Source organism: Rosa chinensis, chromosome 7 (genome assembly GCF_002994745.2).
Source record: "Rosa chinensis cultivar Old Blush chromosome 7, RchiOBHm-V2, whole genome shotgun sequence".
In the NCBI taxonomy this organism is placed as follows: Eukaryota; Viridiplantae; Streptophyta; class Magnoliopsida; order Rosales; family Rosaceae; genus Rosa; species Rosa chinensis.
The window spans coordinates 61,949,771-61,973,142 of NC_037094.1; the positions used below are offsets into that span (position 1 = coordinate 61,949,771).

The window sequence follows — 23,372 nt, forward strand, 5'->3', positions numbered from 1 at the left end:
GAAATAATGGTCAGGCGCTCAAATGTATACAGATAATCGATCTAATATGCGGGTCAAGAATATTGGAGGTTTGAATTGATGTCCTATGTTGACTTTTATATTCATATGTATCTGAGAAAGTTGCAACAGCAAGTTGATCAAATATACTAGCTTCTTAATCACTTGTGCTTTTATTAAAAGATGGGGTGTCCTGGAACCCATAGATTAAGTTTTGTATAGAAACTCCAAGTAATATCTAGTTTTCTGTTATGTAATATATTGAGGGATGGAGCAAATCCCTAGATGAAATGACGCTTTATTTAGATTGATACTGGCTAGAAAGAAACCACACAATTATCCATGTGCCAGTAAAAGGGCTCGTGTGTTTTTTTTTTTTTTTTCAGATATTATGGAAAAATAATTGTTAATTGCAATAAGCATTAGCAACTCAAACTTAATATATTTTACAACATTGAATTAAGATCTAAGTTTTATTGACCATACTATTCTGGTGAGTCGTTGACCAAGTGAAAGTCATTGTCGTTCATTTTCATTGCCTTAATTAGTTAATTGTGAGGAGGGTCTTATAAGTTTTTTTTAACATCATTTTAAAATTGAAGACTAAAAAGATCATTTTAAAATTGAAGACTAAAAGAGATTCACGAGACCCTTATCCTACCCACAATCGGACGCCCGTTGTGCGTATTAATCTTTGATTCAATTAGTTCTGCTTAATTTTGCTTATGTTTTGATTTTGTTATTTCTTCTAAAAGATTTTGGCTTCATGTCGCTCCTTTAGATGCTATCTTTTATATTTAATAAATTTTTTCAGTGATTAAAAAAAAAAAATCCTTTAGGACTAGCTACCTTTAGTCATAACGTGCAAGATGGTTTTTGTACCTTCGATCATATACTTTCATATATATGATAGTTTGTGGTAGCTAGCCACGTCTTAGGCAAACAGTTCTCGACTCAGACTATAATGATATGTTCTCTACTTCCCAAACATACATCTAACTTTTCATGCACTTACTTAATGTGTATATGTGTATATGTTTATTTACCTAATTAATCCAAACATGAAATGAACTAATAGTTCATAAAATAGTCGCCTACCGTATCTAATTCAAACAACTTGACAAGGATAGTTACCCAATTAAGTGATAAGATCTGTTAATGCAGCCATGTATCAAATTAATAGTGAAATTATGTGATATTTTTGTTTCTGAGAATAATGGTGATTTCATTCATGTATAACAAGTACTCAGCAGGCCGTGGCATCTTATATGCATATCAGCATTTTGATGAAAATCAATCTCGAAAAAATATGAAGGTAAAAACAATCAATTACCAATGAATTGAACTATTAAAGCTCTTTTTTACATTTTTTGAACAAAGAAATTATATGATCCTAAAACCCGAATCCTAAATACTTGACCTTCAATGCTAAATAAAATCTGAAATCGCTTATATTCAACGGTCATCGAAACTACACACGAGCGGATTCAAAATAAAGAGATAATACCTAATATTTGATCTACATAGATGGCAATATTTGTGCATGTTTACTTCACAAAATGTGTAAGGCGTCGCTATATTCGGATGCAGTGAGATCAAACCAAAAAAGAAAAGACTTCAGATCCAAAAAAAAAAAAAAAAAACATGCATAAAGATTCATTAACGTAAAGTCATGAAAGATAGGCTTAGAGCTAGTGCACCGGTCTCGGTTTGACTGGGCATTGCTGATGTGTTTGACCGGTTAATTGATTTTTATGCTTCCACCGTCCCATGCATGACCAGCCAGATCTTGGCTTTGCATGACTAGAGGCAAACAATCGGGCAAGCCGTTGACATTTTTCATGACCAAGTCATTGGAACTGCCAGCTCGGGCCGACCTCCACACATGGGTGATGCCATCAACTGACGCCCACTGTTGCACGCGACGGAAGAGAGAGTGAAAGACACGCACCAATTGTGCAGGCAGGAAACAAGCACGTGAAGGAGACGCTTTTGTCGTGTAGCGCCATCAACTGATCCCTGCATGAGACATGTGGGTTGGAGCTGTTGGTGGTTCAGTGAGTTTGATTCCAACGGTCCTTTAATCTGGGCCGTTGGTTTCAACTGAAACAGTGATCCAACGGTAATGAAGGAATAGTTAAAATTGATGAACAGTGAAAGTGAACAGTCTTGACCGGTCAAGAAAAACAACAAGTGTAAACCCATGTCCAGTGGCAGTGAACAGTATCTTGACTGGTCGAATTCTTGATTTCTCGACCTTGACATTTCTTGACTACGGGTGAACTTGCTCTTAACAATTTGCAAGTCAATGTCGGAGATGATATGCTTGCATGCCTAATTAACGCGTATAAACTTCATACAATATATAGTGAATGTTGAATCAATCAATCTAAGGATCAAATCTTTATTTTTCTTAAACATCCCAATTAGATCACGCTTCATGTTTGGATCAAATTCTACCACCAACAAAAGAATGATTAAATATGTGTTCGCAGTCGTTCCCCAAATGAAGTACTAACAATGATTTGGCCAAGATGAATCATCCACTAGGGGCCACCGACCACAACGTTGACAATCTAGACGCCGTATATATTAGGAGACTTGAGCAATATCAAATTTCTAAGAAGAAATATCTATGTACGCCACTACGCCCTAATTAAATCATGTACAATTCCATATAGGCATATACTAAGGGATTTAAGCTTCTAATGTGATTATCTCATCATCTATATGTAGGACGATATGCCTCTTATTACATCAATTATGATTACAATAGCCATGATTACAATAGTCATAGTTTTATACGTGGTATTTCACCTACTTACGAGTATTATTTAATGAATTTGTTGTAAAGAGTATAAGAGGTCAGGTGAGCAAATATAAAGTTCATCCCAACAGAAAAATTCGGTCTAAAATTGAAGAGATTAAGGTACGTACATTGCATCTAACATTAGCCAGCCCACCAGATAAAAGTCTTGCACGTCTACTTTCCAAATAGCATAGTGCTCATGTTTATTGCTACCTTCATCTTATAAATACAGACAAAGACACCCTATTACACATTCTCATTCATTGCACTAACATGGCTTATCTCTTCAATCCTCTGTCATCATCACTATTCCTCATTCTCTTCTCTTTGCTCATCTCTCAATCTTCATCTGCCGACGTTCCTCTTAACACTTCCCTCCCGCCGGAAACCATCTGCAACTCCACCCCACACCCTTCTTACTGCTTGTCCGTCCTCCCTCACAAAAATGCCAATGTCTACGAGTTCGGCCGCTTCTCCATCCAACACTCTCTCCTCCAATCCCAAAACCTAATGGTCTCCCTCAACCAATACCTCCAAAGTTACCGTTCTGCTTTATCGCAAACCGCCATTCAAGCCCTCGAGGATTGCAAGTTCCTCGCGTCCCTGAACATCGACTTCATCTCAAACACCATAAAAAAAGTTAACAGCAGCAGCGACGCCGTGCTTCCGAGCTCGGCCGCAGATGATCTCCAGACATTGCTCAGTGCCATCATGACAAACCAGCAGACTTGTTCCGACGCACTCCAATCTGTCACTACTGTCAAAGACGAGCTCTTAGTCCCGCTCTTAAACTGTACAAGTATGTACAGCGTCTCTTTGGCTCTGTTCACAGAGGGTTGGGTGCCAAAGGATCACAAAAATGCTAACGGGAAGCCTAACCATCTTAGTTTTCGAAAGGGTAGGTTGTCACTGAAAATGTCGATCAAAGCGCGTGGGGTCTACGACTGGGTGATAAGTCGGCCAGGAAGGCGGCTTCTTCAGGCGGCTGGAGATGAGGAAGTTGTGGTTAGGGACATTGTGGTGGTGGGCCAGGATGGAAGTGGGAACTTCACCACCATCAATGATGCTATTAATGCAGCGCCGAACAACTCTGTTGCTAGTGATGGGTATTTCTTGGTGTATGTCACCGCCGGTGTTTACGAAGAGTATGTTTCGATTGCGTCGAACAAGCGGTACTTGTTGCTGATCGGAGACGGTATCAATCAGACCATCATCACCGGGAACCGCAATGTCGTGGATGGATCGACTACTTTCGACTCTGCTACTTTAGGTAAGTGTCCGACTGAAATATATAAATTAGAAAATATTAGAAATAGGGTAACCAAGCTTTTGAACACTTAAAATAATAGAAGTTTGAAATGACGTAATTTGGATATAAGCGCGAAATTAACTCTTAAAAGTTCAATAAGATAAATTAGAATTGATTGAATCAATGACTAACGTATTAAATATGCAATGAGCCATTGACAATGACTAATGTCGTGATCAAAATATATGAATGCAGCTGTGGTGGCAGAAGGGTTTGTGGGAGTCAACATAACCATTCGTAACACGGCTGGACCAAGTAAAATGCAGGCCGTGGCGGTCCGAAACGGCGCCGACTTGTCAGTCTTCTACAGCTGCAGCTTTGAGGCCTACCAGGACACCCTATACGCGCATTCTCTCCGACAATTCTACCGAGAATGTGACATCTATGGAACTGTCGATTTCATATTCGGCAATGCTGCAGTTGTTTTACAAAACTGTAACATCTATCCTCGCCAGCCACTCAAAGGCCAATCCAATCCCATCACGGCTCAGGGCCGAACTGACCCGAATCAGAATACGGGCACTTCCATCCAGAACTGCACCATTACAGCCGCTGCGGACTTGGCTTCGAGTAACTTCACTGTCAAGACATATCTAGGGAGGCCATGGAAGGAGTATTCGAGGACGGTTTACTTGCAGAATTTCATGGATAGTTTGATTGATCCTGTTGGTTGGCTCGAGTGGAATGGAGATTTTGCACTGAGCACATTGTATTATGCTGAGTATGATAACAGAGGACCTGGATCAGACACTAGTAACAGAGTCACATGGCCTGGTTACCATGTGATCAATGCAACTGATGCTGTTAATTTTACAGTGTCTAACTTTCTGGTAGGGGATAGCTGGTTGCCTCAGACAGGTGTGCCTTATACTGGTGGCTTTGTTTGAGCAACCATTCAAACTTGAATGTTCAATTTCTTTTCGTTGTAATTTGAAGAAACATTTCAAACTTTTCAAGCTTAGCCATATAGCATATGTTCAAGTATGTTTCCCTTTCAAATTGGGAAATGTAGAATTTCAAATATACAATTATTTTCCATTGACTATATCAGCTGGTTTTCATTTCATCAATTACTGGCATGGTATCACTTATTCCCACTACATTAAAATTCTGTCAGACTGTGTCTCTGTCCATACTATTTAGACTTAAGCACACCTTTAATTTCTTTGCTGTTTTACCTGAGTAGGAAGTGTGCTGATATATAACTGACTTTTAATTCTGTGTACGTACCACTGTAACATTAACTATGTCAGTCTGACTGCAGATGTAAATAACTAAATATACTCCAGCAGCGGAAGATAAGAAACTTAAACCATGGAAAACAAAAGATTTTGCAAAAGAAGTTCATCTGAAGATTGACGGTACAGAGATTAACAGAATCGTTCTAAAAGCTAGAAAAAAAAATGCTTATAGAAGCTACAATCGCATTTCAGGACGTACAGTAGAGTTGAAAAGAACCTTGCAGAAGCTAAAGTTACATCTTACTTCAATTCAACATGACAAGTCTTTGAACCTCTGTAAAACATAAGAAGTTGCATGCACAGCTTCTCCTTTGTACACACAAGATGAGCTGTATAGAGTGTCAGACTTTTTAAAACTTGACCCTTCTCTAACAAGTACTTTGCCACTTTCATCTCATTCCGGCTCTCCTCTAAAATTCCTTGTACATATAGTTTTGAGTTGTGACAACACACAACTAGGCACCGACTCTGGGGAATTCCATTGTAGCCATGTGAATTCACAACTATCCATGCGCCAAGAGGGATGTCTTGACTGAAATTATTTGAAACAACAAATAAAATGAGAATAAGGTCATCCATGAGGACTTATGTAACTGAAAGTTATTTGAGAGAATGAATGGAATGAACATCAGTAACAACTAACAACTACAAGTTAACTGATAACAGAATCTTACATGATCTAAAACAAGAGATTCCAGATTAGGTGATGTCTTCAACAACTCTGGCCACCAAGAACAGCTAATGAAGAACCAGCTCCAGTTGCCTCAAATTACGAAAAATAGGCAGATGACAAGCCTTCATGCAAGATGAACTATTTGTCAAACAGAAACTCAGCAGAAATTAAACATTTACTTATATATGCATAGTACTTCTTTTAATAGAAAGTAAATAAAGGGAAAAGGTCACATAACACTATATTTGATATTAAGAAAAGGGGATAAAGATGAGAATCATGCTATGTAAATACAATTTTATTTCCTTGTTATTTCATTTCCAAACAACAGCCTATTTACCATGTAATCTCGCTCATTTCAGTAATCAATTCAACTTTACGGGAAACTGTATTACCATGTAAATACAGCATCCCACACCATCTAATTTCTTCTTGCTAGAAGAAATCAGGAAGACGATATTTGCTGCCGCCTATTTAAATTCTTCCCTAGATGTAAACAAACAAGAAATGAATAATGTACCTCCAAACAATGTGCCGAAAGGGACAGATATTTAACATCGCTAATTTGTGCCAGAAGGGTTGTTGCACGGTTAGCAAAGGCAGGATTATCTCTTTGCTTTACGTCAGAAAGATGAATAGTGGCTTTGGCAAAAGATTTTGCAGTGTCCAGAAGATAAAGTGACAGAACACATTGGTCGATATCTAAATTTTCCAGTTTCGGGGCTCTAATAATAAGAGTGCACCCATTTTTCACAGGAAAATGATCATCTTCTCGAGTCTCTAAAATGATCGTTAAGTCTTTAGTTGAAGCGCAGAGATGTGAAAATTCGAAATAACATGTTGTTTAACAGAACCCTTTATAGTCAAATCTTCAATCGCGAGGCAGTAAGGCAGAAGCTCTCATTGGATCGTTATCAGGACGATCAACTGTAACAACAAGCACCTTGAGACTAGGCAAACACCATGACTTTGGGGTATCAAAAGCAAAACTTGACATAAGGCTTCTAGCCAACTCAAAAATTCAGGAACCTCCTGGAACATCAAGATCAAGTTCAACAACATGCCTCATAATAGTGGTGCAAATCCAACCGTCAATAAGGGGGAACTGACTATCATTCTTCAGACAACGAAGTCGGAACTTTTGAATGTCTGATGAGCCACGATATAGAAGTAAGCGACTAACAAACATCAGAAAACTTTCATAGAAATCAAAATCTTTGGGACAGAAGTCTAGGCAGGGAACAGACGCCCACACTTTCTTCCATCTTGTAGACAAAGTGACAGTCCTCACAGCATATTTTGTTGGAATGAAGGAAAGGATGTGACAAAGAATTGCATCTGGTAAGTCACTGATTCTATCTTTAACTCTCACTTTACTCTTGAATTTTATAGCCATCTATACCCCGATGCAATTAAGGGAAAAATAATTAAAAGAAAATATGTCAAACTGCAACCTTCTAAATTTTCTTTTTGGTTAGATAGGTATTACAAGAAAATGCAGAATTCTGAATGTATTTTCCCTCTAATAGTTTCCCAACCAATAGGTAAAACTACTAAAATCCTTGTAGAATTGTATCTACGTTCAAGAAAATTATACCCATAGTAACAAACAGATGCGAGAAGAAACTACTGAACAGATCAAATTTTCAGAAGTTAACAGAAACAGTAACAAAGATTACGCTTCTACGAAGATAAAAAGTAGATGAATTTCCTCTTCTAAGGAAGTTCATCAAGTAGGAAGAAAGTACCTTACAAGAGCTTCACAAATGGCCCTTGATTTGTTTAAGAAGAAAGGCTATGAAAATGGGTACGTCGAGAATCAAGATCATGAGTCTGCAACCCTCAAGTGCCTTCACTATCAAGACTGAAAAGAAGGTGAAACCTAGTTTCGTAAAAGCCCACTCTCGTTATTGTTCGAGAAATCCATTGGAGGCCCAGTAATGCACCCATTGGGCCATATGCTCTTACAAACTCTTGGTCATTGTGCTATTCAAAACTTGACCCTTCTCCAACAAGAAATTTCCCACTTCCATCTCATGCAGCCTTCCGAAGAAGGCCGATCTGACTTAAAATTTAGATCGGAGAGTGAAAGAAATGAGGATTACATAACAGCTACGACTTAACTCATAACAAAAGTTGAATTACAACTAACATTATTTATAACAGGACTCGAAATGTGATCATTACCGGAAAAATTTTAGAAAACAGAAGAAAATCCACGAGATAATCTGTCTTTGTTGGGATTTTGTTCAGAGTAAATCCACCAATCAAAGTTTAGAAAGTATGAAACTGTCAACAGGCTACCCATAATGTATTCTCTTCAGAATACAGAAATACAGTGCATTCAAGATACTCAAACTATCCACGAGGAAAGAGAGTAGCAAATAGAGATCCAGCTGAAGATCAACTGAGGTAATTTTACGACTTATATCATTCCAAAAACTAGAACTCAACTTCCAAGACAACAACCTTGTAAAAGCTTTTACAAGAAAGGACTCTCAGGCAATTTCAACTTGACATGTCTTAGAACCCCTTTCAAACATTAAAAGTTTCTCCAACATATCCTCCTTTGTACACACAAAAAAGTCACCTGTGTAAATTTTCATGCTATTCAAAACTTTACCATTCTTTAACAAATATTTTGCCACTTCAAAGTCATCGTCCCTTCCCAGGAATCTTTTGATACAGATAGTCTTGACGTGTGACAACAAACAATTTGGCACCAACTCAGGAGGATGCCAAAGTAGCTCCATCTTTTCAAAACCATATTCCGCTATTCCATCACAATTGTAGACCTGACAGATTATATAAATGAAGGCATACTATGAATATCTTTAACAGGTACAAGTTAATTGGGTACGGTGTATTGTAAGTTGAACTATATCTTACGTCGTGTTCTAAGACAAGAGATTCTAGATTAGGTGATCTCTTCAGCAACTCTGCCCACCAAGAACAGCAACGATGAAGAACCAGTCTCAATTGGTTCAAATTACCAAAAACAGGCAGATCACAATTCTCCTTCATGAAACATAGATTATTCATCAAACAGAAACTCAAGGAGAAATTAAATGGGTTATACTCTTTCAAAACATACATTTCCAGAAACAGATAAACTAAATAAATTAAACCAACGATATTTCCCATCCCTTTCTATTCTTCATAAATAAGTTAGACTCCCCTCTAGTAATGAATAAGAAACAAGAAACACGTGCGGGAATACTTACATCCAAACCATGTGCTGAAAGGGACAAAGATTTGACATTGCAAATTTGTGCCAAAAGTGCAGTCGCACGGCCAGCAAAGCCAGAATGTTCAGTTGCTGTGTGGTAATTGAGATCAATAGTGGCTTTGACTAAAGACTTCGAATTCTCCAAAACACAATTAGACAAAGCGGTCTGCTTGAGACCAAAGTATTCGAGCTTTGGAGCTCTAACAAAAATGTTGAGATCATTATAATCAGCCAAACTATAATCTTCTACAGTGTCAAGATTGATTCTTAACTTCTTAAGTTCAAGCGCAGAGACGTTGAAATTCAAATAGCCTTCTCCCACAGTTCCAGATATAGCCAAATCTTCAAGTGCAGAGCAGCCAGGCAAAAGCTTTTCCATCGGGTCATTATCAGGATGATAAACTGTAATGATCAGAACCTTGAGACATGACAAACACCATGAAGTAGGAGTATTGATGACAAAAGTTGACTGCAGTTTCAAAACAAACAGTGTTTTGCACATGAAAAGGCTCTTAGGCAACTCGAGACACTCGTCCTCTGAATGTGATCCATCTTTTTCAACACAAAGATCAAGTTCAACAGGATTATGCATAATGGCAATGCGAATCCAACCATCAATATGAAAGAAACACTCAGCATTGTAGCATTCAAGTTTGAACTTTTGAATGTTTGATGAGTTACGAAAGTAAAGTACAACACAAAACTTTCAAAGTCCGGGAAAAGTCCGTCATAAAACTCTAGACAGGGAACAGAGGCCCAGACTCTCTTCCACCTTGTAGACAAACTGCTGGTGCTCACAGAGTACTTTGTTGGAATAAAGGAAAGGATGTGACAAAGAAGTGAATCTGGTAAGTCACTGATTCTATCTGTAACTCGCAATTGACTCTTGGAATTCGAAGCCATTTATACCCTGATGCATTTATGTGAACAATGTCAAATCGCTACCAGTGCGGTAAAATTTCATAGAAAAGTTTCATATATGTTCCTTTGGTTACATATAAATTACAATACAATGCCAGAAAATCTAGATGCATTTTCTCTCATTATTTCAATTGATGAATTTCTCAACCCACAGACAACAGCAACAAATTTCCGTTCCAGCGATTAAATTAACGTTGAAAACCCATTTACAATATAGAAAAGCATATGGATGGTAACAAAGAGAACCCAGAAGAAACTATTGAGCACATTATATAATCCAGAAGCAAACATAAGGATTACATGTCTGAGGAGATGAAAACAAAAACAAATTAAAATAAAAACAAAAAGCTTATGGATTGGTAACCAGGAGACGGTAAGGAATTCAAAGTAAAAAGAAGTACCAGACAGCTTCAGATGTGAACGAGAAATATACGCCCCCCTTTGCAACCCTCAACTCTAAATGAGAGTGAGACCTCGATTCTAAAAGTTTTGATAATAAAAAGAAAATGGGAAAAAGGCCTCTTTCTTTTCTTCAACAATAGATAGGGCCACTCTCAGTTGACCCATAAAGGAAGAAAGCCCAGTGTCGTTTACACATAATGATTAACGAGTGTACTTCACTTTTGGTATTTGTGTATTCCGCAGAAGAAGAGAAGGCATTTGTGTTTGGATCTAATTTTAACCAAGTCTAAGATCCAAATCATACGAAGATCAAGACAGAACGTAGCACACACATAGAAATTAAGAGATAGGGAGAGCGAGGAAAAAAATCAGAGGGGGACTGAGAATTGTTTTTTAGATACCTAGGCGAATGATGGTGTGGTAAAAAAGAAAAAGAAAAAAAAAGGCGTAATTGCACGAATCGGTCAACTAGGCTTTAGCCAGTAGTGTTATTACGCTAAACAGACACACACACGTGTATGCGCATATAAGTAATGTTCACACAGCCACCGATAACCAATAATTTTAGGGCCACTTATTTTTAATGATTAGTAGAAACCACATGTTGTTGATGAACGTGGTAAACTTGCTTTGGACTTGATTTGATGATGGAGGATTAGAGTTCCATTTCCGCCTTTTGTTTTCTTTGTTTCTTTGTTCTACTATGAGACATTTTTGGCCCTACAAATAAAATGTATATAGTTACTAACTATACTATTAGTTAGCCATTTCAATAGATGATTAATTATATCAAAATTTTCATTTATAGCCGAAGAGAAATTGAAAATGACAGAATTCACTTGAGGTCTAATCTTGTTGTACTTGTACCCACCGATGATTAGCTAGAAATAGCGCAATCTACCAGTAAGTGTCGCTTTGGCCGAGTGGTTAAGGCGTGTGCCTGCTAAGTACATGGGGTTTCCCCGCGAGAGTTCGAATCTCTCAGGCGACGTCCATCTTTTTATTTTTCCACCCCCTTTTTCATTTCTCAGTTCTCACTGGTCTTCCACTCTAGAAGACTTCACCATTCAAAGTAGCACAAATAATTGGGAAATGGGAAAGAAACTTACCAGGGAAACGCAAATCAGATCCAGAATTAGTGGCTCACCTTTTGCACTATTAGCTCCTTCCTCAGTTACTACCTCCCTTGCAGCTTTCATCCCCAATTGATTACTCATATTTAGGTCCACCCAAATCCTAATGAGAGATATTGAGATATTCCCTCCTAATAGTGGTTGAGACTTGAGAGTTGAGACCAGACAAATGACAAATCTCAAAGACCCTCTAGAATTCATAATGGGTGGATAGCATTATTCACCAATGACTACTCAAGACTTTCTATCATGTGGTAAATATAATGTGTAATATATACTAATATTCCTCTCAACTGGCCCCAGAAAGGGAACTACTAGAAGGGTACCCAGAATAATTCTTGAGAAAATTAAGCCAGTAATTATTAAAAGGCTGTGAATATGGAATTAGATTTTTGTGGGGCAAACTGTGGATGAGTAGTGATGCAATGACTCAATTGTGGTGGAGGGGAACCCTCCATTGCTGTGTGCCATACAATGACTCAATTGACTATGAATGCTTTAGGACCTCCCATGCTTTTTAACCTGGGGTGTCTCTGGCAGATTCTTGCTTCACAAACATGGTCGAAGAATTGATTTGAAGCTATAGGTCATTTGGGTGGGAGTGTAGCTCAAAATAGTTGAACCTAAGCCCTAATATGAACCCAAATCCTAATATGAGTAGGATCAAATATGAATAGGATCATTTGCTCATACCATGTCACCATGACAACAGAGGGCACATGAAAGTTTGTTCTAGACACTCAGAGAGATATGACATATACTAACTTTGACCTAATTACACTTTGCACCTTCCAAGTAACTGAAGGTCAATTATTAAGGACTTGTTTCAGAAGTATGAATTTCATCAGAAAAGCAAGATGTAAGATGCGATTATTTTTGTTGCTGGAGTCAATTGCAAGCTTCAAGTCAATGCTAAGATTCATAAGTCAAGACACAAGGATTAAAGAATTTTGGGCTTTTAAAAAATTATCTCGTCACAAACAATTGTATTGGCGAATTGATCTTTTAGAACATATTCAATAATATATTAATCATTTCAGAGTTAGAAATTGCTAAAAAATAAAGGGAAATTCGTCCAAACAGTGTCTGAACTTTTCCAGACTATTAATTTTCATACCTATACTTTGAAAAATGTCATAATGGTACCTGAAGTTTTGGCCCCGACCTAATTTCTGTACCTAGCAACAGTAAAGTCGTCAAGGGCGTTAAATTTTGAGGGGTAAATCTGGAATTTCAGGTATTCTCAAGGGAAAATCTTCTAAACAGTGTCTAAACTTTTCCAAACTATTAATTTTCATACCTATACTTTGAAAAATATCAAAATGGTACCTGACGATTTAAGCCTGACCCAATATTCATACCTAGGAACAGTAAAACGGTTGACTCCGTTGAACAGTACTAGAAAAGTATGCCAATAACTACCATGCCCAATACGAGATTCAAATACCAATATCAACATGGTATACCTAGATCTAAATATTCATATACCCGTATCCAGAAGAACTCAGGAAGATCGGCGTACGATGCCAGACCACCGCCAACAGCCGTGCTCAGACCCATACTTGATCGGAACCCGACCTTCATCTACATGGACGACCTGAATTCGGAATCGTCCTCCGACACCCCAGAACCTGACTTAGGGTCTCGCGTCAAGGCTGTCTAGCAGATTGCCCAAACTACGACATCCCGTTTTGACAGAGATCGGAATCGCTTCGCCATTCCATTTCCGACAGAGATCGGACCCAGACTTGACCCAAAGTGGAATTACCAAAATTTCAAATTCCTTTGCTATCAGACTCGTCGGATTCCAACCTAAAGCATTGAAATTTCCTTGTGCATCCACCCGAATAATCTCCATGATTCCAATTATCTGGTGAACTAGGATTAAAACCGAGCAAACACTTGCAAACCAAACCATTTTTGCTGTTATAGCTACCAAAATTTCCACATGCATCTACCTAATCACGACTTTTCTTTCCTTCTTCTCTGTTGTCTTCTCCTAAACCCATCAAAAAAAGAAAAATTGAAATTGATTTCAGCTGCAAATAATTGAATTTGATTTTTTGGATTGTGGGTTTTGGGATTTTTGATTGAAATCGAAGCAGAGAAGATGCTGGAGAAGATCGCGTTGCCGGCGAAGCCATCACTGAGAGGGAATAATTGGGTGGTTGACGCCTCACATTGTGGATTCGATCTGTAATAGCGAATTCCAACATATCTTCTTGTACCAGAGCTTCTGTTAGGAGTAAAGAACCCGAGTTCAATTTTTTCTCCTGATAGAAAACTGAGGTAGGTAGCTGAGTTCTGCGGCTCTCAACTGAGGTAAGACGAAGACCTTTGACTTCGAGGTCTGGGGGGCAATGTTTGAACCCAACGGTAGTTATTGGCATACTTTTCTGGTACTGTTCAACGGAGTCAACGGTTTTACAGTTCCTAGGTATGAATATTGGGTCGGGCTTAAATTGTCAGGTACCATTTTGATATTTTTCAAAGTATAGGTATGAAAATTAATAGTCTGGAAAAGTTCAGACACTGTTTGGAAGATTTTCTCTTGAGAATACCTGAAGTTCCAGATTTACCCCTCAAAATTTAACGCCGTTGACGACTTTACTGTTGCTAGGTACGGAAATTGGGTCGGGGCCAAAATTTCAGGTACCATTATGACATTTTTCAAAGTATAGGTATGAAAATTAATAGTTTGGAAAAGTTCAGACACTGTTTGGACGAATTTCCCAAAAATAAAAGAGAAAATATTTCAAACAGTACCCGAATTTAGGCCGACTCCTAACTTCAGTACCCGACTATGCAAAACTATCACTTTGGTACCCCAACTTTGAAGCTCGACCCAAGAATGGTACACGCCGTCCATCACAGCGTTAAGTCTTTGCTACGTGGCACACCATGAGGGCCCTCAAAATATGCCACGTGGTTAGCTAGTTAACGCCGTGATGGACAGTGTGTACCATTCTTGGGTCGGACTTCAAACTTGGGGTACCAAAGTGATAGTTTTGCATAGTCAGGTACTGAAGTTAAGAATGAACCTTAGTTCGGGTACTGTTTGTAACATTTTCTCAAAATAAAAATAAACATGATCGGCTTTTTCAACGATACTAGCTTCTTCTAAAGTGAAGCCTGAATATTTTATTATTTTTTTAAAGACAAAGCTAATCTTAATAGCATTTAGCTTGTCCGAAGCAAACTTTGATTTAATAGACAAGCCATAGCCAAAGTTATTATTATTAGCATTTGGGTAGATTAGAGCATCTCAAACAGTGTCAAGTCAAATACACCAGAGCACTTACAATTGATAAAGAGATAAAAATATAAGAGAGACAAAGAGATGAAGAGTTTTGGGTAGAAATAAAGATAGTTACTTTATAGTCAATCGAAGTTGAATATTTCTTATTATATGGACTTCCGGTCTACATATCCATTGAAATATTATTTTTAATGCATTGAACATTAATAAAAGAATTTACATAGTAAATATATCTTTTAGTTTCAAAATATTTTGCCGTTGTTTCAAGGGATATTTCCCGTATGCCCAAAAATTCTATGTATTGTGCCCAAATGCACCAACCTTTTCGTATCTTACTATTTGCTTAAGAAAGGACTAAAAAGGGGTAGTTCCTATGCTATCCTGAGCTTTAGAACTTTTGTCTATCTTAGAAACTTCATTTAAAAAACAAAAATAAAAATAAGACTAGCCTTTAACATGCCCAAGTTTTTCTCCTAGCGGATACTTTAACAGGCGGAATCACTGCTGCTTGTCTTAATTTTAGTTTTAAAACTGGTTTTTTCTGGTAGGCAAAACTTTTCAAACTTCAAACTGCATAGGAGAAACGGATGTGATAGCTATAGATGGAAAACAAAATTATGAAACAGATAGTGATAGCTATAGATATTTAATTTTGCTACTTTTAACAAAATGGGTGGGTAATCCTTATTTTATTTATTCAACAGAGATACATGCTAGAAATCCAGAGCCTCATTCTCAGGTAAACAGCAAAAGGCTGTTTAGCTATCCATAAAAATGAAAACAGGTACTTACTTGTAATGAAAACACACTACTGCAAACTGAACAGGAAGGAAAAGCACACTGCTACTATGGCTTTCCTACTTCTTGAGAGAAGACTCTTCTACTCAATTTTTCGATGCCTTACAAATGGAACTTAAAGCTCTATATATAGAGAGCGGAACTCAAATCGGAATTCAAAACATAGAAATGTACAGAACAACTCCGTGAACTTCTGCTTTTCTGAGTGCTCCTACTTGTGGAGGTCGTACAGGAAAAAGCCAAAAGTCAGGTTAGGTGAGAGGTGAAATGTTTTTTACTTCTCCTTTTTGAAAAAGCAAAAGTTTGCTTTAAGCAGAAGTCTTAAAGGCAACAGTTGCTATTTTGGTGCTATTCTTCTTCACCCGTGATCACTTCACATATTCTCATCTGTTTCTGAATGATAGTCAAAGACAAAGGAGTTGTTGTCTGTCTGGGCCATTCTGACTGTTGTAGCAATATCTTCGACGTCTGTATCAACATACATCTTGTAGTGGTTGTCAGTTTCAAGTTTTTCCACCCAGTGCATGCATGCCATTGTCGAATCTATCTCTTTTCTGGTGAGAGATAGGAATAGGTCACTGCTGACTACGTCAGGATGATCGTATGCAGTGATAATGGTTTTTTCTCCTGCTGCCAGGAAGGTATTGTTGATATCTTCAGAGATGATCTTCTTGATGTATTCCAGGGTCATAGCCTTCATCCATGGGATGCTTGAATTTGGTTGACCATTGTACCCAACACAGGCAGGTTGCAGATATTTTCTTTGAATAATTCTTACATAGTGATATGGAGAAATATACTCAACCTCACCGTTTGCCTTCTGGATCCATTCTGGAGGAGTGGATCTAAACTTCAGACGAAGCATACAGTCATTTTTTCTAATATTTTTGACTGTGTTGACAATGATAGGCGGCAAACCCTTCAGATCATCATTTGTTTTGGTCCACAGATTATGGACAAAACCATTTTCAACAAGCCAGAGCTTGTGTTCTTGAGGATGTTCACTCTGAACATTGACTAAATATCTCCCAACATAAGGTCCTGCAATGATAAAGAGAGTTAGGGGAACTCGGTCTTCAGAATTATGACTTCCTATCAGACTGTGGAATTCAAGCCAGTCTGATTCATTGAGTGCCATGATAGGGACTTTAGCACTTTCAGGACTTTCAAGGAAGAGAATTTTTTCTTTTCTTACAGCACTCTGCTGTGTATTCATTTCTTCAAACTGTGGCCTACCATTTTCGTAGAGTTCTTCAGCTAATGCAAAGAGAGCTGAGAACATCAGACCACTGTTTCTTTCTTGAAAGGCAAATAAAAGATTATCCAGGATTGCCTTCTGGTGATAAGCTAGTCTCCTGCCAGTTCTGAACACAGGAGTATCAAAAGTTCTTAATTCATAATTAAAAACATTTATAACTCCAGTTGGAGTTGGTCTGTTTTTTGGCAAAGTAGCAGCCGACAACGGTCTTGATGAGCATTTACCGTCTGCCGTTTGAGACGGGCTAGCCAATCCTTTGCCCTGAGATTGATCAGTTGGGGCCAAGCTTTTTGAGCTTAGTAGAAACCTTTTAAGGATTTTTTCCTTGGTTTCTTTGGAATCCTCTTCGGGCTCATGTTCTTTCCCAGTTCTTCTGCTTCTGGGATTACGACCTTCGTCGTCATCTCTTTGGCTGAACATTGCCATTTCTCTGGCCAATGCGTCTGGAAGATAATTCTTGTTACCTGCAATTAATTCAACATTATAATCATATTGGTTAAGAAATAATTGCCAGTTTGCTAATCTTCCTCTATCAGCAGCTTTATCAAGTTTGAAATTTTTGAAATTCTTTACTCTAGCACAATCGGTGCGGACAGTAAAGGGTTTTCCAAGAAAAGCTGGAGAATTTAAAATCGTTTTCTTGACAGCCAAAATTTCTTTTTCCCCTGTGGGATAATTCAGTTTTGCAGGGCTGAACTTGCCACTACAAAATTTACAGATCTTTTCAATGTTAGTTCCAGGCGTTTTTGCCAGAACCACACCGGACCAGTAATTATCACTCGCATCTGTTTGGAGGATAATTTCATCATTTTCCTCTGGCTGTTGTAGAGGAGGGAGGTCTTTGCAGAGATTTTTTATCTGCTTCACAATCTTTTCATCATCTTCTGTAAAGTTCCATTTTCTTTTGGAACTTGTCTTAGGAGATAACATCGCTGTTAACCCTGAGATTTTAGGGATGAAATCCCTTCCATAATTTATGACACCAAGGAATCTCTCTAGACTCTTAGCATCGGGAATTCTATCTGGGAATTTCCAGATCTTCTCAAGGATATGAGGTTGGAGTTTTATCACTCCATTTTTGATGTTTATTCCTAGGAAATCAACTTCATCGAGGATAAAGAAGATTTTCTTTTCACCTAGGATAATTCCATGCTGAACTATCAGCTTTACAACCTCGTGGAGGTGTTTCATGTGTTCTTCTCTGTTTTTGGAGAAGACTAGAATGTCATCTATATAGACGACACAGAACTCCGCAACGTGTTTGAAGATGTTGTCCATCTTTCTTTGGAAGATTGAAGGAGCTTGCTTTAGACCAAAAGGCATTACCAGCCATTCGTAATGACTTTGTGGTGTTCCAAATGCAGTGAGAGGAATACTCTCAGGATACATCTTGACCTGCCAGAAACCCGACTTTGCATCTAATTTTGAAAAGACTTTAGCTCCTCTGAGCTGGTTAATTAATACTCTTACTTGAGCAATTTGATAACCGTCTTTGACAGTCTTCTTGTTGACATCTCTATAGTCAATCACAATTCTAGCTTTTCCTCGTAGGTTTTCTGCATGATTTCTCACGTAGAATGCTGGAGCATGATGAGGGCTAGTGGAAGGTTGAATTAATCTCTTGTTCAGGAGATCTTCAATATCTTTTCTGAATTCTTTTTTATCTTCCTCTTTGTACTGAGGAATGGCTTTAACATGACAGATGACATTCATGTCATGTAATCTCAATTCACAGACCACTGGGTCTTTTTCCCAAAACTTCTGAGGATCTTCATCGATATTTTGCTCGAGTAGTTTCTTGATTTTTTCAAGAGTGGGAATTTTCTGAGACTCAAGCTTGTTTTGAAAGTGCTTGAGGTTATGCTCATGGATGAAACTAGCTTCTTCATCTTTACTAGTTTCTTCTTCTTCTTCTTCAGAAGATTCTTCAACAAGTAATTCTTCTTGTTGCTTGATTTAGAGTATAGGCTCAAATTTGGGTTTGTAGGGGGTAAGATCACCACTATTCTGTTGCAATCTCTGATACTGAGTAGTGAAACTAGGACCAATTACACTTTTTGCTTGTGTGAGTCGGTCTGCCCAGAACACCCGTTCTCCTTTTCTGAAGCCTATTGCTTCTTCATCCTGAATGAATCTTTGTTGGAGAATAAAATCATTTCCCAACAAGAAATCAGATCCTTGGCCTTCAGATTGCCAAACATTCTGGATGATAAATGTTCCTCCACCAATGGTGATATGAACATTTTTTGCTACTTTTTTCATGGTGAGATGGCTCCCATCAAATGTAACACCAGTAGCGGATTTTTTCTTATCTTCTTTCCAGAGTTCATCTGGAATTGCAAATCTCTTTGCAACAGTAAATCCCGATCCATTATCTACAAAGGCATGTAGATGATATTTTTTGTGATCAGGGAATTTTAGTCCAATCTCTATGTAGTTGCTGTATCTACTAGTAGAGACGACATTCGATTGTTTAAGCTCATTTTCTTGAGCTTGTTCTTTTGGAATGAATGGTTTACATTCTTCTGGAACAATTTCTGGCGTTTCAACCAGTTCAATATTTTCATCGATTTTTTCTTCACCGATGATTTCTTCCTTTATTTTTGTGGAAGATGGTTCCATGATTTCTTGGAACAGAGTGTCTACTTCTTTCTCTGTTTTCTCAGAGAAATATTCTTCATATTCTTGTTCAACCATCTGGCTGACAAGGCCATTCTTGGTTTTTCTTCTTGCTTCAGCTATGAAGCATTCTTTGTGATAAGTCTTCTTAGACTCTTCACAGAACATAGGGAGACCATTCTTTTCGTGACACAGGCAGTACTCACAAAAAAATGTACTAGGGTTTACCTGATAAGAAGACATTAAAGATTCTGTCTTACTTTCTTCCCAGTTTTTGATTCTCAAAACATTCATTTGTCTGGATTCGAAGTACTCTACTTCAGAATCTATCTCAGACTCAGATGATGAATCTTCTATTTCAGACCAGGCAGAATATAATGACCTGTCGTCTTCTTCATCCTCAGAATAGGCTATTTCGTAGCCTTTCATATTTGCTATTTCTACTATTTGCTCATATTCTTCAAAGAGAGCTTTAGTAGATCTTTTACCCTTTTCCGGGCATTCATTGGCATAGTGCCCTTCAGCTTTACATAACCAACATCTGCAAGCTTTCTTGCTTGGTTGTTTATGCTGATGAGTATTCTTCTTTTTCTTGAAGAATTTTTTTTTAGGATCTTCATCCTGTTGTTTCTTGTAATTGGAACTTCTCTTGAATTTCCAATCCTTTTTCTGATTACTCTTTTTGAATTTTTTAGAGTAATATTTTTCTTTCTTCTTCTTTCTGTGGAACTTGGATTCATGACATCCCCAATTTGTGGGCATATCCAATATTCCATAACAGAAATTTTCAACTCCTTTGAGTTGCTTCTTGGCCATCTTAGCTCTAAGATTGGCTTTGCATTGCTCTTTCAGTAATTGCCGGATTTTATCGACAATTCCTCCAACTGAAAATCTTTCAATTGGTTTTTCAGCTATGTTTTCTCTCACAGCTGTTCTCCATGGTTCAGGGAGTTTTCTGTGCAACAGATTAACTAGATCAGTATTCTCTAGTTCACCAATTGTACAGTAATATTCTTGAAACTCATTCAAGTATTCTTCGAAGTATCTCATGTCACAGATTTTGAGAGCATAGATATTCGATTTTGCCGTTTCTTTAGCTTTTTCACTCAGATTTGAGAGATCTCCACAGAACTGATCATACAGGGGTACTGCAAAATCATACGGAGACTTTGAATGTTTTATCTCTTTAAGCCAGTCTCTTCCTCTGGCAGTTTCTTTGAAAGATAGGTAATACTTTTTCGCTACTCCGGTAAGAGTAGTTTCATAGTATACCTGCAAATATGGTGCTTCAAATTTGCCAAGGGTAAGTGCAGAAGCCATCATCAGGCTATCTACCCATTGGTCAATAGTTTTTCTTTTATCTAGACTCTTGTCTAGATTTAACCAGATTCCATAGTTGGTGATAGGAACTCTGGGCAGGTTGTCCTCTGGGACAAATCTTTGGGAATTTCTTTCCCCTTTTTTACCCGCGGGGGCTTTCTGAAATGAGCGTTTTGTTTCCCTTGTTTCTCTGCTTATGAAAGTTCTGGAGCTTTCTCCATCTTCCATTTCAATATCTAGATAAGCAAAGACTTTTCTCGTCTTTCTGATTTTGAATTCTTTCATTTCTTCGATTAGTTTTTCTAATCGTTCAGGATTTTCACAATTCTCAGCTTCCTCATAAAGCTTATAGAGCTTCTCAGCTCTGAACATATGGACTGTTCTGTTTAGATCAGCTTCCAGATCTTCTTCCGATATTGGCTCTTCAATAGTGGGTTTTGTACCACTGACACTGGCTTCTCTAGTGCTGTAGCTTTTTCTCTGAAGATTTTTGTTTATCCTGAAGTTTTCAGGACAGATATCACTTTTTCTGTGATCGTCGAAGTTGAGGCTGATTTCTCCAGTTCTTCTACTCGCATAGATTTTTGCTTTTGCTCTTTCCGGTTGCTTTTTTGGACCCGATAATTTCCATCAAGAGGAAAGGTCACTTCATTCTAAGTAACTTTATGGATCTATTGTGAATGGTTCTTCTGATTGGTGAGGAATCCAGTAGTAAGACCTGGGATATTTGTTATCCTTGTCTTGGGGGCTACTGTAGTACTCATCAATTTATAGTATATTCTGTATACTATTGCGAGTTCTTGCATATCTTCTTTCATTGATATGCCATCTGTCTTGACTCTCAGCCGGAGACAGTGAGCTGCATCTTTCAAGCTGGTGGTGAAGTTGGGGAAGCAGTTGAAATATGCTACTTGATCACATAAAGATGCTTCAAGTGTTCCCAACAGACTAACTTGGAAGTCTGTTAACCTGTTGTCCTGTAGAACACATAGGACTGAACAATTTATGCCTTCTCGAGCAAGCAGATTTATGCCTACTTGGACTGCTCCAATATGCATAAATTGATATTTTTTTGCTTGAGCTCTGGCAACTTCTGAAGGAGTGATCAATAGAAGATCAGTCTCTCCTCTTGCTGTAGCGGGGGTTGTAATTTCCAGTAGTTTAAAATAATGGCTATCCATTAGATCAAACTTTCTCCTCTTGTAGATTTGTTTAAAATCTAATTTTGGGATTGAGGAGTTTTTTACCTCCTGTTCGATTTCGTTGAATTCGAACTCTTCAGCATTTAGGAGCTGTACTCCTTTCTTTTTTCCAAAGATGCTTAACATCTTGATATCTCTTTTCTCCGGGTTTTCATTCCGGATACTAGTTTGGCTAGTAGATGGTTCCAGAAAAATCATGTTTGGAACAAGATTCTTATCTGGTTTTTCTAATGGTTTGAATCCATTAGCTTTCTTTTTTACTGTAGGCACTTTCTTGTCCTTCAGTATATTTTTCATAGAATCTAGCGTTTTTTGCTGTTCATTGATTTTTCTACTGACGACTGTCAGCTTTTCTTCTTCCGTTTTTGGAATTTCCTTGATATAATCCAGTTTGTTTTCCAATCTTTCCATTTGGTGGATTATAACAGGTAATTTTTCTAGATGAGTTTGACATCTAGATAATTCTAGTAACAGCTTCTGATATTTCTCATTAGAAGATTTCAGTAGAGAATTTATTTTCTCTAATAACAATTCTGACATTGTCCCCATTAAGGAGGGGTTCTCCTGTGAGTTATTTTACAAGCTCTGATACCAGTGATGTGCGGATCTAACCAATGCTCAAATAATCAAGAGGTTTTTGCTCCTCTTCTAGAACATATAAAAGATTATCTATATCTTGTTCTATTCTATAGATTCTGGTTTGGAGTCAATAGATGATATCCCAATAGTTGGGAGATCCTCTATCAAGACTAGCTATCTCTATAGGCTTTCAACTTCCTCAATTTTTCTCTTTCTTTTTGCAATTCTTTGCTAGTATCAACTCTAGTCTGTCAACAACCGAAATTATGAATAGTAAATCATACTGTTTACCTTTGAAATAGAGGATGGATTCTATCGCACTTCTGTTTTAAACAAATAACTTTTAGGAATGGGCCCACCACGTTTCATCAAATGTAACAACCGTATTAAACATATTATAAATTAATGCAAAGAAACAACAGAAGGGTACTGCTGGAAAGAAAAAATAGAAAGTTGTGTAGGTAGGAAAGAAAGGGACAGATGACTGGGTGAAGAGGAACAAAAATAATTTGTTGGGGTTTTTGAGAAGTATTTTGATAGAATCAGGGTGTATGAGCATTAACCCTTGTTTCAAAGCCAACACCTTTACATGAAAATTTTGGAAAAAATAATAATAATAAAAA

At 37.8% G+C, this 23,372-nt stretch overlaps 2 protein-coding genes, 1 long non-coding RNA gene and 1 other non-coding gene across 5 annotated transcripts; 2 read left to right on the forward strand and 2 right to left on the reverse strand.

Moving 5' to 3' along the window:
- The first annotated feature begins 3,042 nt into the window (after nt 1-3,042).
- On the forward strand, nt 3,043-5,160 carry LOC112179697 (probable pectinesterase/pectinesterase inhibitor 41). Its single transcript, XM_024318160.2, has 2 exons — nt 3,043-4,076; nt 4,311-5,160. The coding sequence occupies exons 1-2, from the start codon at nt 3,080-3,082 to the stop codon at nt 5,000-5,002; spliced, it is 1,689 nt and encodes a 562-aa protein (XP_024173928.1). The 5' UTR covers nt 3,043-3,079; the 3' UTR covers nt 5,003-5,160.
- Nucleotides 5,161-5,751: 591 nt separating this feature from the next.
- Nucleotides 5,752-7,925, reverse strand: LOC112176144. Its single transcript, XR_002926821.2, has 3 exons — nt 6,550-7,925; nt 6,031-6,151; nt 5,752-5,888 (listed from the first exon to the last, which is right to left on the reverse strand). It is a non-coding gene; the product is annotated as an uncharacterized LOC112176144 (long non-coding RNA).
- Nucleotides 7,926-8,075: 150 nt separating this feature from the next.
- Nucleotides 8,076-10,919, reverse strand: LOC112176143 (putative FBD-associated F-box protein At3g50710). Of its 2 annotated transcripts, XM_024313965.2 has the most exons (4): nt 10,581-10,919; nt 9,254-9,810; nt 8,919-9,047; nt 8,076-8,824 (listed from the first exon to the last, which is right to left on the reverse strand). In XM_024313965.2, exons 2-4 carry the CDS (start codon nt 9,758-9,760, stop codon nt 8,528-8,530), a joined length of 933 nt encoding a protein of 310 aa, XP_024169733.1. In that variant the 5' UTR covers nt 9,761-9,810; nt 10,581-10,919; the 3' UTR covers nt 8,076-8,527. The 2 variants fall into 2 exon arrangements, with proteins under 2 accessions (XP_024169733.1, XP_040367897.1); XM_040511963.1 differs by lacking the exon at nt 10,581-10,919 and having other exon boundaries at nt 8,077-8,824; nt 9,254-9,988.
- A 571-nt stretch (nt 10,920-11,490) lies between these two features.
- Nucleotides 11,491-11,572, forward strand: TRNAS-GCU. The gene has a single exon. It is a non-coding gene; the product is annotated as a tRNA-Ser (tRNA).
- Nucleotides 11,573-23,372: the final 11,800 nt, after the last annotated feature.